The sequence below is a fragment of the Ambystoma mexicanum genome, chromosome 4p (genome assembly GCF_040938575.1).
Source record: "Ambystoma mexicanum isolate Mex_15411 chromosome 4p, UKY_AmexF1_1, whole genome shotgun sequence".
In the NCBI taxonomy this organism is placed as follows: domain Eukaryota; kingdom Metazoa; phylum Chordata; class Amphibia; order Caudata; family Ambystomatidae; genus Ambystoma; species Ambystoma mexicanum.
In genome coordinates, this window is record NC_090927.1 from 1,278,317,106 (window position 1) to 1,278,336,117 (window position 19,012).

At 48.8% G+C, this 19,012-nt stretch overlaps 1 protein-coding gene across 1 annotated transcript in view; it reads left to right on the forward strand.

Annotated features, from left to right (window-relative positions):
• Window positions 1–19,012, forward strand: part of LOC138453800 (zinc finger protein 282-like) — a 504,037-nt gene that overhangs the window by 336,987 nt on the left and 148,038 nt on the right. Inside the window, exon 6 of the mRNA XM_069606968.1 lies at window positions 10,111–10,209. Coding sequence (XP_069463069.1) covers window positions 10,111–10,209 — 99 coding nt within the window. The remainder of the gene's footprint in view (window positions 1–10,110; window positions 10,210–19,012) is intronic.

Genomic DNA, 19,012 nt, shown 5'->3' on the forward strand with positions numbered 1-19,012 from the left:
CGTAGATGAAAGTCCACCTTTGTTAACATTAGGATTGTTAAACAAGTTGGACTAGTTAATTCAAACAAAATTAAATCTTCTTCCCCTTAAAATATGTACATACATTTTTACAACTGTGTCAAATTGCGAAATTAAGTTTTTAAGTAAACAAGTATACCATTCAAAAATAAACAGAAAAGTGTTTGTATAAACCACAGATGTGTAAGTAAAACAGACCTAAAAATCTGGGTATTTCTTCACCTCCCATGTTACAGAAGCATTTGATATTTCAATGTTACAGAAGCATTTGATATTTTCTAACAGTGTTTCTTCTTTCCTTATTCTTTTCTTGGCTCCTTACGCCTCAATTGCTCAACTTGCTTTATTATCCTTTATTTGCCACTTCCCCATAAACCCTTATAAACAGTAGGCATTCTGCTAATGTCTAACAAGGGCATCTGATATCATTTATAGTGTGTACAGGACTTAGATTCATATTTTCCAACAGGAGGTAAACCCATTTTATGGATTTGGCTGACATTGTTGGCCTGGGCCCTGGTGCTCACCCAGGCATGTTTTGCCTCCTTGCCATGTTAGGCTTTGCTATGAAACAAGGCAGGGTCACATAGTTTCGTCGTGTGCCCTCATTACTCCAACCCGAGACTGCTTCCATGGTGTTCCACCAAGGTGATTTTTAAATTCTCAAAGTTAGGCCTGTCGAGAATGTGGTTGCCAGCAAATTGTGGATCCTGTTCTGTTTCTCCCAACTATCGATTCCTCTCTGCTCAGTTACTTAGAGCCCTTCTTTCTCAGCTACAATGGGCTGGCATTGTTTTCCTGTTCTTGTTACACCGTGCAGCACCAACCACTTTCTCTAAGGTCTTTGTTACTTTAGGAAAATCTTCCCTTGTCCTCTTTGAACATTCTTTCCTTGTCTCGGGTTCCAGTCCCCCTTTCCAAGGCACCTTCTCATTCTTTTCAATCTATTTTCCCAAACTGTTCTTAGCCGCCTGCTGTCCAGCCCGATTGACCAAGCAGCGTTTTAGCAGTCATTGTTAAATCTTTCTGGAAATACTTTCTACCCAGCCCCCTCTTTCTCAAAATGCCTATCTCCTTCACTGCCCCTCTCTACTCTTACCCCATATAGTAATCCACCATTAATCCATCTGCCTTCGATTTTTGTCCAAACTGATATGTGCAAGGAATTCTGGGCAACCTTAACACACATTGGAGTATCCTTTCTGGCCATGTCCCGTTATTTTCTCCCTGCTTTAGAGCTGATCCTGCATATTGATCGCACTATAGATATTTCTAACATTCTTGATCTGCTCATCTTTTCTCCCTCAGCTATTTCTGCTTCTCCTCCTTTTCCTCTTTGTTGATCCAAATCCTTTTGCCTGTTCCTTTTCATCTCGCTCTTCCATTTCTCCTCTTCTGCCCACACCCAAAATATTAGCTACTCTGTTCCTGACTTTCCCTCTTCTCCTTCATCTAGTGTGCAGGTTCTGCTCGGGCCTAACTCACGATCCCAGCTTCTGCTGCTGATGATTTGGCACCCATTTGGCTCTTTAACCTGTGCAGCAACCTGATGGCTTTGTGGGATTCTGATGTCTTTTGAATCAAAAAAGCTACTATGCGATGAGGGGAAAATAAGACACTGTACTGGAAATTCTACAATCATGAATGTATAAATGTTTCCTGACTACATGAAAAGAACTGGATTGCCAACATGTTGTCTTTCTTCAGTCAGAGGTTACCTCTGCCAACCACTGACCAAAAGAATTGTAGAAGGTGATTGAGCACTTTTAGAATTCTGTTCCCTCAGTTTCTGTTGTTCCTCCCTACATCCACTTCTGTATTTAGCCACAATATCCCAGACAAAAGTGGCTTATATCCGTTGCAATATTGTAGACAGGCCCCCTTCACCTTCCTCATATTCATGTCCAGTTTCTCCGGCTGCCGTCTGGTCTGAAATTTACCTCATCACCCAAGAGGTTACAGGACTACCCCAGCCTCCAGGAGATCCACCAGTGATTTGGGCAATATGATTCCTTCTTTCCTTGTTCAGATCTATTCCAAAAGTCATCCCCCATTTTTGACTCCCCTGATCAGTGGTTCTATGGCTCAAAGAAACTTCAATGACAAGCCAAAATCCTTCCAGGTTACAATGTTACCAAATAAGTCAATTATAGACCCTACAGAGTTGTCTAGTTACTGCAAAAGTATTGGCCTGTCCTTCGTGGGGAAGCTGATTGAAAAGGGTGTAAGACAGCAAACCACAAGAGCGCCTTTACTCTCACTGCTTTATTCATATTAATCTGTGTTCCGCCTACGCGATTTTATCCAGACGGCTACACTATGGTCAGAAGACACCATACACATACTAGATGTGAGAAATGCCTGTTGGCTTGTGCAGTGTTTGAAACAGTCAAACTTAGGTTATTTCATTACCATGGTTCTGGAATGTCATTTTCTGGGGTGGTTTTCAACTTTCCTATCACGGCATACTCGATTCACCCAGATAGGATCCTCGAAGTCTGACCTACTTCCCACCTTTTGAGAAGTGCCAGCGTCAACTGATACTATCTACCATGTTATTCAAAATTTACATGGAGCTGCCGAGACACATACTATCAGGCTTGGGTGTTGTGATCAACCAGCATGCAGATGATATCCACCTCTATCTGCAGGTGTCATCAGTGGTGGACATCCATTTCATGAGGACCTGTCTTTTTACTTTACCCTTTGCTTTCCACTGACCCTGTTACACCATCCAACTCCACCTGACTATCCTCTCTGCCTCTTCTGTTGCCTCATTTCCCTTTGCACCCATGCTTTTTCACATATTTTACATTTTATATTTGATTTTTAAAAAACTTTTAGTAAGTAATTTTATTTCATAGTCTTTTTTTCTCAATCGTGTTATTTTACTTTCACTGTCTTAATTTTTTTGTGTTTCTTGAGTCGGACTGCTCTGCACATGTGCCTAGTTAGAAATCAGTAAAATAGGTGGCGCTGTGGAGCAGCCCAAGATGGCTGCCTAGCTCTTGAGCTCCGTGTGGGACTGGGCGATATCCTTCTACATCTGCGGCTACACTGTGCGTTGTACGCTCATCTCCTCACTACTTTTGCCCAGCGCTTCAGCGCTTCTGCCTGGTGAAATTCCGGCTCCTCTACGACCCCGGGTGATCCAGTGCGGGGTCTTGGATCGGGCGGCCAGACTCCGGCCCTCTCCCCCGCGGTGTACGCGGCGTCGGCCCGAGGCCCTCCCCCTTCCCGGGGCCTGGCACCTCTCCCGGGCGCTCGATCGGGCGGACTGCGGCCCGATCGGTGCCCCGGCGGCTTCCAGGCGTCCTGTGCCTGGCCCCCCCGGGGAGCGGCCCGACTGAGAGCTCGCGGCCGGAGCCGACGCGGAGCGCGTCCCGGCCCTCCACCGGCTGTGGGCGGGTCTCCGCTGAGGTCCCTTGCTGGAGGATCGGGGGGGTGCGCCCCCGGAAGGTAAGAGGCGGCTGCCTGAGGGCCCTACATCCCCGCTGCGGTTGTGTTCGCCGCCATAGTTGGAGCCGCGGCGCCGGCCCGGCCCCTCCCCCCCGTCTTGGGCGGACTGCGGCCCGTTGGAGGACCCATCATTACACCGCTGCCTGCTGACTCGAAGTGGACATTGCTCACCACGTCCCCGCTAGTGACTTGCTTGTGGTGCCAGCGGTGTGGCGGGGGGGTTTCTTGCGGCGCCCCCCCCTTGGATCCGTTTCCCGGGTCGGCTGCCTCTGCGGCCCGGGCTTCTCCAAGGTGTGGACCTTGGGAGCTGCCCAACACCAACACACCCTAATCAGCCACCGCTGAGCCCTGATCTCCTTTACCCCGGGAAGCCTCTGCGACCGCGGTTCTCCCCCCAGGCATAGGCTCCGCACTCTTTTCTCTGTTATTGGGACCACTACCTGTTCCACTCCCGCGCACCAACCCACGATGCCTAGCAAGATCAAGGGGTCCTCCAAGGGGGGTGCCATGGATAGATTCACTAAAGCTGTCCCGAGGGGGGAGGCTGACCAGGACTTACCTATTTCTGAGGAGCTGGAGATCAGCGTTTGCCCTTCTCCTGCGGCCCCTGACCTGACCACGATCATGGAAGCTATGGCAAAAAACTTTGCTTCCTTTCACGAGAAACTTGACGACATCAATGCCAATGTTGCCTCTTTAAAGACACGGGTGGATCAGGCGGGGACCAGAATCACAGACGCTGAAAACCGTATATCAACTAACGAGGATGCTATACATGCGCTACAGGATACTGTGGCGTCACTGGCTCGAGATATGCGGAATGTGAAAGCAAAGTGTGATGACCTCGAGTCGCGCTCCCGCAGGAACAATCTGCGTATTATTGGAGTCCCTGAAAATGCCTTAAAGGGTAGCATGGAAGACGCGGTCGAATCGTTGTTGAAGACCCTCCTGGGCGACCCTGCCATGTCCCCATACTTCACTGTTGAGCGCGCCCATCGGGCTCTGTCTCCCAGACACAGGCCGGGTGACATCCCCAGACCCATCATAGCCAGGATTCTCAACTATAGAGACAGAGATCTTATCCTCCGCCTGGCCCGAGAGAAGGGAGACCTGCGCTTCGAGTCACACACAGTGAGAATCTTTCCGGACTTCTCTGTAGCGGTCCAGCAAGAGAGGCGCCACTTCATTGGAGTCAAGAAACTACTCAGAGAACGGAATGTCCCCTATGCTATCCTGTTTCCAGCTCGTCTCAAAATCACACATAATGGGAAACTGTACTTCTTCACTGTACCAGAGGAGGCGGTGAAATTCATCGAGGCGCACCTGCCGCTTCCCAACCCGGCGGGAGCTCCGGCTGAAGATGTCTGAGCCGATGCCACACACTGATCGGCTATCTCTTTTTCGTCCAGGTTATCCTTCAATCGGAACGTGATCATTGAAACGACTCACAACAGTCCTATGGTTTCAGGCCCCCTAAGCGCCTAACCGGGCGAGGTGCTCGGCTGGCTACGGAGGCCTGTCTTTTGATCCGGTTACCGCAGAACCTGCTACTGACGGCGTTGCTGTCCTACATATCTGTCCACAAAGCCGCCCACACGGCTACAGCACACCTCGCTGCATTTGCAATGTTCTTGGTTTGTTGGTTGTCGCTGCTTTGGTGCCCCTGTTGGGCACGGGAAGGGTGTCATCCCTGTTGGATTTCGCCCCCCGACCTCCATGTTTTTGGGAGAGTCGGGCTAGCTGGAGACACCTGCGGGGGAGGGTGGAGGATTCACACTGCAAGTTGGGGGTGGGCAGTGAGGGTGGGATGTGGATGGGGTGGGGATTGGGGAGATGTTTTCGAAAATGGCAGTGGTGGGCTGGCAGCTGGCCACACATCGGATCGCGATTGTCTAATTATGCATCATCCTGTTTCTGTATTTCAACAACTGTGGTGGGATGTTCACTAAGTCTGTCGAGATGTACGTGTCCGCTTCAGTCATAGTCACTCTGACATTGGGAGAGCTGGTGACCAGAGTACTGGGGTCCGGTGCTGGGGGACGGGGGACCCGGCGTCCTCTGACGTTGGATCACTATCCTTGGTTTCCCAGTCTAGGGATTTTAATGATTGGGGTACTAGTATGGCTGTGACGATAATGACATGGAATGTTCGCGGCCTCAGTAACTATACTAAGGGTCGCAGGATCGTGGCTTACGCCAATAGGCACCACTGCAAGGTGTTACTCCTGCAGGAAACACACTCCACTGGCCCGTTGGCCAGAAGCATTGTGCCCACCTGGGGACCCCTCAGGTACTTCACGACTTATTCTACAAGGGCCCGTGGAGTGCTGACACTAATCCACAAGTCTCTTAAATTCGCTCTTCACAGGAGCTATATTGACCCGGGGGGGGAGATACATTATCCTGCACTGCGCCATCGCCAACAGAGATTATCTACTCGTGAATACCTATGGCCCCAATGTAGACTCCCCCGAATTTATTGACCAGGTAGTGTCCATACTCCTGGGATACGTGGGTGTACAGATCATTTGGGGTGGTGATATGAACTTTATTTTAAACCCTGCCGTGGACAGGACTGGCACTGCCCCCAGACCCTTAGCGAGTGCAGCGCGCAGGCTCTTGGCACACTGCAAGTCACTTGACATCCTGGACAGTTGGAGAGCTCTTCATCCGCTAACGCGGGAATACACATATTATTCATCGGTACATGATAGCTCTTCTAGAATTGATCTGATCCTACTGTCGGGCCAACTGATGGGTGGGGTTTCAGAGATTCGTATACTTGCACGTACTCTGTCTGATCATTCACCGGTCATACTGACTATCAATATGGGTATTCTAGCTCCCACCATGAATACTTGGCGCTTTAAATCAGCCGCCCTGCAGGACATTGTCTTCAAAGCAGACATTCTGTCAGATATCCGGTCCTACTTTGAATTCAACTTACCACAGGACACCACCCGGGGGGTCCGTTGGGACGCCTTCAAGGTTTTAATTCGGGGGGCAGCCATTTCTAGGGAGTCCGGGGTTCTCAAGTCCATAAAGGCCTCCCTGTCGCGCTCTGAAGCCAAACTGCGAGATCTTGAGCGGGCCCACCCTGCCTCTGTTGACCCTGTCATTCTTTCCCAGATAAGTGAGGAACTCAAGTTTTTCAACGAGCAGGCCATCAGGGAGGTGCAATACTTTAGCCGACCTCAGGCGGCGCGGAAATACGGTGAGGGGGACAGACCTGGCAAAACTCTGGCCGCTTTGGCCAGGGGGGAATGGGGCCCAGCCCAAATTACCTGCGTCAAGGGTGGCAATGGGTTGATCCAGTGGTCTGACCAGCACATTTTGGAGATCTTTACAGACTTTTACTCCGAACTGTACTCGCAACCTCCAGAACATAGCGAATCTCAGATGCGCGAGCTTCTCGCCCAGATCCCCACCACTATCGTCTCCCATGCTACAAGGGAACAGTTGGACTCCCCCTTTACCCTGAATGAAATAGTAGAGGCCATTTCCAGCCTCCCGAAGGGGAAAGCACCGGGCCCCGACGGGCTTACGGCCGAATTCTTTCAGGAGCATGTGGCCATACTGGGCCCTGAATTGCTCGAGGTCTGGAATGAATCCCTGCGCCTGGGCTCTCTTCCCCCATCCCTACGTGAGGCTGTCATCACGGTTCTCCTTAAGCCTGGCAAGCCGCCTGATGAATGTGGTTCATATTGCCCCCTCTCACTTATGAACCTGGATACGAAGATCTTCGCCAAGGTGATTGCCAATCGCTTTCTCCCGGTCATGCCTTATATGGTTCATGAGGACCAATCCGGTTTTGTCCCTGGCAGGTCCACATCACACAATATTCGACGGCTTCTTAACGTGATGGCCCGCATTGACCAGAACGTGAGTGCGGTGGCGGTAACCTTGGATGCCCAGAAGGCGTTTGACATGGTTTCCTGGAAATACATGTGGTTGGTCCTGGAGGCCATGGGCATTGGTCCTGGGATGATCTCCTACATCAGATTATTATACACCTCCCCGGTTGCCAGAGTCTGCGTTAACTCTCAAACTTCTACTCTGTTTCCTCTCTTTCGGGGTACCTGCCAGGGTTGCCCATTCTCCCCAATTCTGTTCGCTCTTGCCATTGAGCCTATGGCGGACTTCATCAGGGAACGGCACATGCGCGGGGGGATACGTCTCCAGGGCACCCCCGAGGTCGTCTCCCTATACGCGGACGATGTCCTGCTGTTCGTCAGGGACCCGGATCTCCACCTTGACCCTCTCCTCCGGGACATCACCCGCATCGGGACATTCTCAGGCTTCACGATTAATTACACCAAGTCCGAACTTTTCCCCCTCACGCACTCCACACTTCAGCCGGCCACTGAATACCCGCTCAGGTGGTCTCCCAACGGGATCAAATATCTGGGGGTTCATGTGTCCTTGACTAGGGAGGCTCTTCTGGCTGACAACTATGTGACAATGGCTGCACTAGCCGAAGCCAAACTAGAGCGCTGGCGCTCTCTTCCCTTATCACTAGCCGGGCGGCTGTCACTGGTCAAGATGATACTGCTCCCTAAGTTCCTGTACACGTTTACTAATGTTCCCATCTGGCCTGGAAGTAGGTACTTCACTGATCTACACAAGCTGTGTGCCCAGTTCTTGTGGCATTCTGGCGCCGTGCGGAAAAAGTGGGGCGCTATGACCCTTCCCTATGACAGGGGCGGGTTCGCGGCCCCTGACTTGATGAGTTATTGGACCGCGGCACAGGCACAGTTTGCCACGTACTGGTATCCTGGCCCTCCTTCTCGCCCGCATGTCAAGCTTGAAATCCTTGCTGCCTCCGGTGCTAACATTATGTCCCTACTCCTGCATCGGAGATATGAGCCTGACTCTCCCATAGACCCTGTCCAGACCACCTTATTGGCCTGGAGGCGGATATTCGCTGCAGGCCCCGAAGCTCACCCTTACTACAAATGGCTCCCCGCATGGCGGGTCCCCGGTTTGGAACCCACGAATGACTCAGCCCTGGCACGGCACTGGCGGGACCTGGGTTATCTGGCCCTTACTGACTTCTACCCGGATGGGGTATTCATAACGCCACAGACGTGGAAGCCAGCCCACTCGGGCTCGCCACTTGAGCTACTACAGTATTACCGACTCCGTGCAGCGTTCCGGGCGGCTTGGCCCGTTTTCCCCAGCGAACCCCCAGACCACCCTGCCATCTCCTATATTGCCAACTCCGGGGGGGCGCGGGGAGTGGTCTCATCACTGTACAAACTCCTGCTCACTGCTTCAGCAACACCGCCCTCCAGGGCGAGAGAGGACTGGGCCTCTGAACTGGGGGTTGTCATTTCAGAACAATTGTGGGGTAAAATGTGCTCCCACACCAGTAGGGTCTCCCTTAATTTTCGACATCGCACTATACAGTACAAATTGCTGAATAGGCTATACTATACCCCACGCAGACTTTCCAAATTCGCCCACTCCGACACGCGACTTTGCCCCCGTTGTGGGGCGGAAGATGCCGGTCATCTCCACATGTTCTGGGACTGCTCTAACCTGGCCCCATTCTGGGATGAGATTATTAAAACCATGTCCGGTCTCTGCGATGCGGTGCTCGAGCCTGATCCGATGGGGGTGTTGTTTGGACTGTGGGTTGATGAGGGCGCCAGAGGGGAGGCCAGGCTGCTAAACGTATGCTGTGCAATTGCTAAAAAATGTATCCTTCAAAACTGGAACTGTTCGGCCCCCCCTACCTTCCAGAAATGGCTAAATTTGGTGACCTGGTCCCGTAATTGCGAGGAGGACTACATCACTACCCTTCCAGGCCGGTCCCGGCCCAAAAACATTTGGACTGCCTTCAACAGCTATCTTAACGCCTTCGACGCTACCTCTTTGGCGGACAGCTCACCCTAGACCCCGTTTCTGTATATTGTGCTCCCTAATATGTCATTTAGCCGATCTTTGTCTGAAAATGTATACTGCTGTTTGTGAACATCCCAGTGCAATGTACCTTGTCATGCTTGAAGACCATTCTATCGATCTGTTGTGTGTGTATGTCAACTACCACTGCCAGCAAAAATAAAAGTTTAAAAAAAAAAGAAATCAGTAAAATAAATAATAAAATAAAAAGAACGTCTTCTTACTCCATGTTATTTTTACAACATTTTATGTTGTCATCCTTTTTATACAGCAGCCTGTCTCCTCTTTCTATTAAATACGTAAGTAATCAATTGCATTCCCCATAGATCAAATGTGACCAAATATTTAGCATATACTCGATCTGCGAATATACTATTGCGTAGCTCTTATCTAAGCTCTTATCTCACACACTTTTGGCAGGTGTCACTCGCCATGAAAATATTCAAGACCCTTACACGCCCATATAATTCAATGGGCTCTCACCCACCCAAAACAAAATGGTCTGCTTTCACCCATACTGGGGGCCTAAAAGATTCAGAGGTATTCAATTTACAGGTTTGTTCAGTAAATATGGTCAGTTTCATCCCAGCTTTTTAAAGGGCCTTGGATGTGAACGTGAAGTGATTTCCTGGTCAAACACTCGTTTCTTCTGGTAGAGCATTGTTCATGTTGAATATCATCTATTTTCTATATATTGTTCTACAAACCTGTTTTCTCTGTATACACCAGGGCACAACTTTGTTTCCTTCCACATAAAAGAGGAACAAGAGACCTACTGCATTGACCCTCAGAAGGATGATCACATTGGAATCTTCAGCAGTCCCACAGGTGAGCTATTAATGCTTAGATACTTGGCATCTGACTAGTGACATGTTTAAAACATTGCCGTACATTTCACAGGAAACACTGATTTAATTTTTATTAAAGATAAAATAAAGATTTTAATTACATTTTATTTGTATTAAGATAAGACCAATTGTCCATCTGATAGTTGTTGTGTTGTACCATGTCATATTACACTGGTATTGCAATAAAGACAACCAGAGAAAACCTCTGAGCCAGTGGTCGACCTGTATGAAAAGAAGTAGTGGAACTATGGGCCCTATTACAGGGTCGGCAGTAAACCCGCTGGTAGGCGGCAGGCTACCGCTGACCCAGTAACACCGTTTCCGCCGCTTGACATCCCGGTGCCACCAGGATATAATAGGCAGCGGCGGAACGGTTATTTCTCATTCCCATGGAGTCCTGCAGGACTCCATGGGAATGGGAAACTTAAAGCACTGCGACCGTTAATAACGGTGCAGGTGCTTCAGTGAAAAGCCTGCCAGTAGGGGCCTGAACTCTGCCGGGAGTTCTGTGCACCTACTGGCAGACTCTTAGTTTGGCAGTCCGGAAAGGGTGCTGGTACGTTTCTAGTGGCACCCTTATTTCTGAACCGGCAAACTTGTAATGAAGCCCTTTGTTCCCCGCTGAACTGGCCCCACTCCCTACAAATCCCATCACCGCGCTCCCTCCCACGCGCGATCCAAACCCCCAAACAAACACACCTGATAATTAACATAATGTTCAATTAAGTGCAAGTTTCAACTTCTTCCTGCACTTTTATTTTAAAACGAAATCATTCCGAACAGTTTCTTTTTAAAATAAACGTATAGGAATGGTAAAATGTAATTTAAAAAAAGTAGAGGAGCACTGCTCCCAACCGCTCCTGCCTGCTACGTCCACTGCTCTGAGCATGCAAGAAAGGGGTGTGGCTTGAGACATCAGTTGTCTTGACAATGTTCTAAAACCTCTGCCTGGAGTCTGTGTTTTCTATTGCATGACACACTGTTGTTTTTATGAGACAAGACGGCCTCTTTAGAGGAAGTTTCCTACCAGAGATTTATTTTAGATTGGCAAATTTTAACCATAGCAAGACACCTTGATGCCTTGTCTGCAGCCCCATTGCATTGCATCTCTTTAGCCATATGGACTGTGTGTATTGCTGTTGGAGGAGACCGCTAACTGTGGAGTGCAGCTGTAGCTTTAAGGACTTACAAGCTGATCTCTGACGCGGAGTGCCAGCTCAGTGTTCGGCAACGAGTTCAGTCACTCGAACCCATATAAGTGAGCAGATGTGTTTGACCTCTGTGTGTATTGCTGTTGGAGGAGACCGCTAGCTGTGCAGTGCAGCTGTAGCTTTAAGGATTTATAAGCTGATCTCTGACGCAGAGTGCCGGCGCACAGTTCGGCAACGAGTTCAGTAGCAAGTCAGTCGGCCGGCAGGAAGGTGGCCGGAAGGAAGAGGGACAGAACCTGCAGAGTGCAAAGTCGCAGGGGGACCGGTGTACTTGCCCCCTCCTCGCCGAAACTCGGTCTGAGCATGGCCTCAAGAACAAAGCTGCAGGCACCTGGTAAGTGCAACGTGAAGGTTGCTTCTATTAACATTTCTTTGACACCGAGCACACTGCAGGACACTCTCAGCTGGCTAGCGATCCCCTACACGCAGAGCTCCAATGCCCACAACCCCCAGCACCATACAGAGTGAAGCCCTCTGTGTTGAATTCTGTGGACTCCCAATCAGTCCTAGCAGTGGCCTCTGGCCCAGTTGTCTCTGATAGTGCCCTAGCTCCATCTGTTGCTCTGCCCGAGTCTGCCCAAGTCTGTGGTGTTGCTAGGGCCATATGTGGAGGGGGACCTACTGGCTCCTACAGGCTGAACTTGAACTCACTATTGCCGTCACCTCACCCTTCCCCAGCACTCCATACTCCGGCCTGTAATGACTTGCAGGGTTCCTGGGTCAGAAAGGCAGGGACCTTTGCCGATGTGAATGAAGAATCCTTGGCTAACGATTTTGGATTCAGCCGACTAGCACTGTTGGAACAACAAGTCAGGAGACATGTTCCAAGTCATTGGCCCTCATTACGACCCAGGCGGTAAGTTACCGCCTGGGTCGTACCCTTACCACCATGGCGTAAACTATGTTTACGCCATGGTGGTTGGCGGATTTACCGCCCCATTCCAAGGTGAGTGGGGCGGTAAATCCCCATTTCCCATTTTACCCTTCCCCATTCCCATTTTCGCCCCATAGGGCATAATGGGAATGGGGAAAGGCGATAATTACGGCACCGTAAATTGCGGTGCCGTAATTATCGCCAAGGTCCCTTTGTGGCATGGATCTTAACGGCTGCAAAAAAGCAGCCGTTAAAAGCCATCCCGCAAAGGGAACCTTGTAATCAGGCGTTAAGGGTCGGCGCCGTTTACGGCGCCGTAAACCCCTTAACGCCTGAGTCAGAATGAGGGCCATTGACTGCGGACTTAAGAAAATAAAGCATCCCGCCACAAGGTTTTTGGCGCAACCGTTCCTGCAACAAAAGCAATTTATTGTGCAGGTACATAATACTGATTGCCAAACTGGAAACCTGCTGGACCGACAGTTGCTGGTAGCTCCCCTCAACCGGACCCCTCTGCCACTATTTGAACCAACAAGTGCAGAGATTTGGAAGCTTCCAGATGTGCCGGTCCGCTCCCCCTCGAAATTCCGGCAATGAGAGCCTCCGTGGGCGACACACAGTATGCAGCAGCAGGGAGGTCATATCCCACTTCTGCTAATTTAACGCCGTTGAGGGTGACTGAGGCGGTCTGGGTGGGTACCACTGGTACCCTTGGGAACATCGCCCTGGCGTCTGAGGCTCTGCCTAAAACATTGAGTGGCACAGGGGAGATATCAACTACCCCATCACATGTAAATGTAATTGGTACTGAAAGATATTTGCTCAGCGCCAAAATAACCTTTTACCAACCAAAATTGAAAATAATGAGGGGAAGTCATCTATTTCACAGTGTGGGTGAAATGTCCGACACTGAAATACTTGAAGGAGTGGGGGATGACGACTCTCGCTCACCTTCACCCACGACTTTTAGAAAGGTTGGTGGGGTGTTGAACAAAAAGTCCTCATCACTTGGTTGCAGAAACCAACCTGCAACTGTCTTGACCTCGAGGATCCAAAATGCCCTCCATCGAGATCAGGAGTTGGACCAAGACTCAGATCCGTGTGAGTTCCCAGTCACCGGGCCCATGTTTCCTAAACACATGGGGGAGGCTGGCCATAAGTCAACTGTTAGCAAGAATGTCTTTGCTGCCCCCCCCCCACCAGCCCAGAAGGGTAGTGCTTGTGGCCGGGAGAGATTAGAGGCCTGCTCCCCAGTTACCGGCACTGGGACAGGAGGGAGCGGGGAAAGGCTGAGTTTTGAAACAAAGAAACAACCCTGTAGTCCAGAAGACCAATGATTCCTTGGGATCAAGCATGCAAACCCAGGGAACCAACGCATTGACTCACCCTTTGCAAGAAACCTTGAATTCTTCACGTAGTTCGGAATCCTCTGCAGAACCCTCTGTGTGGCAGAACAATTGAAAGAGATAGAACCTTGCTGACTCGTTCTTCAAACCACCCAGCGAAGCTAGATTTACTAACTATTATGTCCTCAATAACTGTCGACCCGGCACCATTTACCAAGCTATATGAGGCACTAAATGATACCATGAAGGACCAAACCACACTGATGGCAATGGTCCATTCAAAATGACTGTTTATCGAGGGCTTTATTACAGCTTCGGAAGCATGAATGTTTAAGCCAACAACACAGGTTCTACCTGATGCACCAGTAATCACAGGGGGGAAGGTGACAGTGGCTACCCGGGACCAGCAAGTCCAGACATGCCAGGCCAGTTTCTCCGCTCACGTCTGTGAACCACAAGAGAGTGCTGCGCTGTCGAATTTTCACATTGAACTAACCGATTGTGCCGTCAACGAGGTTTTAGAGATATCACAATCCATTGATGACAGCCCCATCGACGAAGATCCCGATTTACATGCTGTAGCATCAGTGAAAACAAAATCTACCAACACGAACAAGGAATATCCTCTTTCCGATCCGAAGCGGAAGAAGAAGAGCAAATAGCAACTGCTGATAAACCAACCGTTGCAGAATTTGTATCGCCTCACCAAGTCCAAGGACTCCCGTAAATACCTGAGAGATGTTCCAGTCTCTCCAACTGTGTTTAACAAGCACAATGGTGTGGAACCTACAACAAATGTACCAAAACCTACCCATCCTATGCTGTACGTAGGTGAGTCAGACGACCCTATGGGGTTACAAGGAGTTGACGATGGCAATAACACCTTTAAGGACCTAATTGATCTTTCTGTCTACTCAATCGAGGAGTCTGAGTTCCAGCTGGTGCCTTGTCCCAACTCACCAGTGATCAGAGCAAACTGGACTCAGGGCCTATCCACCAAAGTGGGCCCAATCCCCGTGGGGGTCGAATGTCCCTTCAAATTTCTATCATCGGAAGACAAAAGGCATAGAGCCATCGAAAAACACCAAAATACAGGTCAGACTCAGGGAAACGGGCATTTATCACTTAAAGAACAAAGGTCTACTAGACTCAGCCCCGTTCTCCCGGGTAGAGATGTGGGCCCCGGAACGGTTCCAGAAACGTCACCACTTTGTATGCAACGAGTTACGCCTCATCATGTCTCAGGCTCTCGTGGAACCGCAGGGGCTGCCAACATCAGTCCTCCAAACCATCTAGCCAATGGAATCGTGTCAGGGGTACGGTGTACCCGGGAGAGGACGAACATGGGCACGGATCACCCAGTTCAAGATTGGTTTCAAGGGAGAAACAACACCCGATTGGTGAAGCCCGAGACAATTGTGGACAGAGAGGATGATCTAATCCTGAACCGCAAGAGCATAATGAATCTACTTCAATGTATGCCAAATTGTGTCAGGTAACCTAAAGATCATTGAATTATCGAATTTGTAGATGAGCTATTCACAGACAGTGTTTATCTCCACACAATTTCTCCTGTTGTGAAAGGAATGCTGCTGGGGGCAGCAGAATGCCTGCAAATGCTGAACTTTGACATCACAGCTGTGAAGGAAACTGTCAAGGTAAGTCAACTTGACAATGGAACCAGGGAGCCCAGTTGTAATGATATTCATCAAATGAATCAAGGTGGTAACTCAAAGGAAGTCTTCTATAAAGAGGACTATGCCGGCAGCCGTAATAAAAGACCTAACTTACAAGTTCCTTTGGCGACCATGGCCCAGGAAGAAACAACCTTACCACTCTGGCCTTCTTCCATGGGATCTCCCCCTGCTCCCTCTTCCGAAGCCACAAACCTTGCAGTCATCTTCGACTCCTCTCTCTCCTTCCTCCCTCACACTCAGGACATTGCCAAGAAGTCCCACTTTCAGCTGTTCCTTCTCAAAGGAATTCTACCTTTTCTCACCTTCCCCCAGAGGCTCAATGTTACCCGTGCTCTGGTTCACTCTAGGCTTGACTATTGCAATAGCCTCCTCCTGAATCTACCTTCATCCACTCTGTGACCCCTTCAGCTCATCCAGAATAGGGCAGCAAGACTTATCCTTGCCTTCAAGCCCAGGGACTGCATCTCTCCTGCCCTCCAAAGTCTTCACTGGCTCCCAGGTGCTGCACAGATTAAATTAGAATCTCTCTGAATCATCCACAAGGCTGTCTGGGGCCGGGGACCACACTATCTTAAACTCTTTCTTACTAAATATTCCCCCTCTAGACCTCTGCGCTCCTCCGGCACCAATTCCTTGTGTGTAAAGGGGTTCGCTAAACAGAATAATCACGGAAATACTGATGGTAGTTTGGAGTTTTGACCAGCAGGTACACCTTGGGTGCAGCACGTAGCTGATAATGTTATCAGTGTGAAACATTTAACAGTTTCAACAAGAGATATCAACAAAGACCACCTCTGAATAAGCAGGAAAGCCATATTTAGTCAGCCAATACACAGTAGAAGAAACCTAAGTGTTGTTTTTGAAAATCTCTGCATAGTTTGTTGGAGATTAGAAGTAGACTAAATCACGTTGGGCTATGTGTCCTGAAGGAAGCTCAGAGGGGATGATGTGAATGTAAACTGAAACAACAGAAAGTTTACCTTTGAGCTGGAAACATTAGTGTGTCGACCAGTACAGTGTATTTGATCACATGGTTACTAACTACACTGATATTCCAGGACATATGAATATGACAGATTATACAAGATCAATACCCACAGTATGGGATATGTTATTAGATTGATTGTCATGTGTTATTTTAGACATGCTGACTTTTTGAATATATCTTTTTTTAATCTTGATTGTGAATACATTTTGTTTTAACAAATCACATTGATTACTGATTAGATATACAGGGGAATTCATACTCCGTTGGTTGTAGCTCGATAACCGACTATGTGATGTGGAAGAGTGGGGTAGCCTGTGCTCAATTGTGGGTATATGATACTTTTTTTGTCCCTCTTGAGACAGGCACCCCAGCAACAAAAAAGAAGGTTTTAACCCAGATTATTTTTTGACATTCTAATTATAACTGTCTATTATCTCCTTTCCACTCACTGTTGCCCTGTGGGTGCTTTAAAACAGTATTCGCTTCCTGTATAAGCACCTAAGAAGTGAAAAATAAATACAATAAATAAATAAATTATAGTATCTGCAGGCAACAACAACGGTCCAACAAGAGAGGTTAGGATGGAACCTCAGAAAGGACTTAGTCCCTTGGACAAGTTCTCCTGGTCATGGTTGTCAGGAGCATTGGCTTGCAGCAAGAGCTCATAGCTGTCTTTACTGAATCCTCCACATCAATTAAGGGTGGCATTGTGGAACACGAGAGGGTTTGGTCACCTGATGATAAGAAATTATGTGAACCTGGGTGATTTCTACCTTCTGTGTTTCCAGGACACCTGGCTTTGTCAGAAACCTTGCTTGGATGGTTACACAATAATCCTCAGCCCGCTATAAAGGGCGCCAAAGAAAGACCAACATCAGTCCTGCTAGCCGCAGTTAGGTTGGGGAGTGGACTCAGTCGTATTGAAGTGGCATTTGGAAACTTGTTCGCCGAGGAGACCATAGTGGGCTGGTCTCCCCCGGCTGGAGTGTGTAACCAGGGAGGCTCTCTCCGCCTGGTGATCATAAATCTCTACTGGAATCCAAGGGCTCTATCAAGTGTAGCCTTCTTGGACCTGGTGGCTTCTTTGATGGACGATGCATACACAAATCATGATGTGTGTAATATCGTGTGGTGATCTGAATGCCAGGTGTGTAATCGGGACGTGACGTCAAGAGACTCCTTACAGCAATTTGCCTCGGTAGCGAGAGGATTGGCCTGGCAATCCCTGATGGCATCCAGGGATAGGCATATGTTGAATGTTCAATTGTTGGACGATATGCCCCCTCTAAAGAGCTGGTTCCCAGTCGGCCAGGAGGCACTCATAGATTATATATTTCTTGCCCCTTGTCTCGTCTTTCAAAGTGGTTGAAACAACCCACAGTGACTTTGCTGACTATGTCCTGGGCTTCAGAGGCTTCCGAGAGCAAACAAGGAATGGTGGGCTCTTTCACGCAATGCAACGGAGGGACAAGACTGAGAATGTCAAAGGAATCGATTTAATTCTTGTCAGGTTGATTCTTCCATCGCCCACTTTTAGGAGGGAGTGCGGAAGAAGTGGAATCGGTAGATTATACGCCCCTGCTTAAATGCTTCCACGCAAAAACAAAGGGTAAAGCAGCGACGGGCAGAAACACATTGCACTCCTATAACAGAGTTTTGGTTGCAAAGCGGAGCAAAATGAGGAAGATAACAAGAAGAGCCAACAAGTCACACCAACTGGATGATCGTCTTCGAGCAAAAACTGTATTAAAGCATTACAAGAACTGGTTGCAGATATACAGCTTAAAAATGTACCTGATTGACTCAGAAAACATGTTGAAAATAATTAGTGGGAGGTGTTCCAATGATTTCTGGTGCCTGATAAATAGTAATTCAGGTCATACAACCGTGGCTCATTTCAACAGTGTCTCAGAGTAAGTTTAGGTGGCTCACTTCCAAGACTTGTATGAGGAGAAGAGGAACTTCTCTAGGCTCAAAACTAGTAATGAAGAAACGTTATGGGACGTTCCCCATGACATGGAGGCTATAATGGGAAAGTTGATGAAACTGAACAGCTCTCGTGGTCCTGGTCCTGATGGCCTTACTAACGGCATGTTGAAACAACATCCAGAGCCCTGGGCCGCATTCATTCACCTCCTGTTTAAGCGAATTGATCAGAACTGCTGTTTACCGGAATCCTGGAGGAGAGACATTGTGGTCTCGATATTCAAGAAGGGTGAAAGGGAAGACCCTAAGAACTACTGCCCAATCGCTCTTCTTGACGTGATCGATAAGATATTTGGCTTAATGCGCCTGTTGAGATTGAATGACTGGTCTAGCAGAGTAGGATGTAATGACCCCTTCCAAACTGGATTTGTCAGTGGGCTTGGAACGGGGGTGAACATCCTGATTCTAAATATCTTGAAGGGGAGGGTATGGGATGACAAATCAAGGATTTATCTGGCTTTCGTCGACTTTTTCCAGGCCTTCGATCAGGTGTGCTGTTCAAGACTGTGGAACAAGTTGCTGTATTGGAACTGTCCGAGTCTATTCTGGTCCGTTGATCTCGCTGCATTCTAACACCAATATGAGGGTAAGATTGAACAAAACTGGCCTTTTGTCACAGGAGATCAAATCATACAGAGGACTTAAACAAGGATGCCCATTGGCTCCAGCCCTCTTCAATCT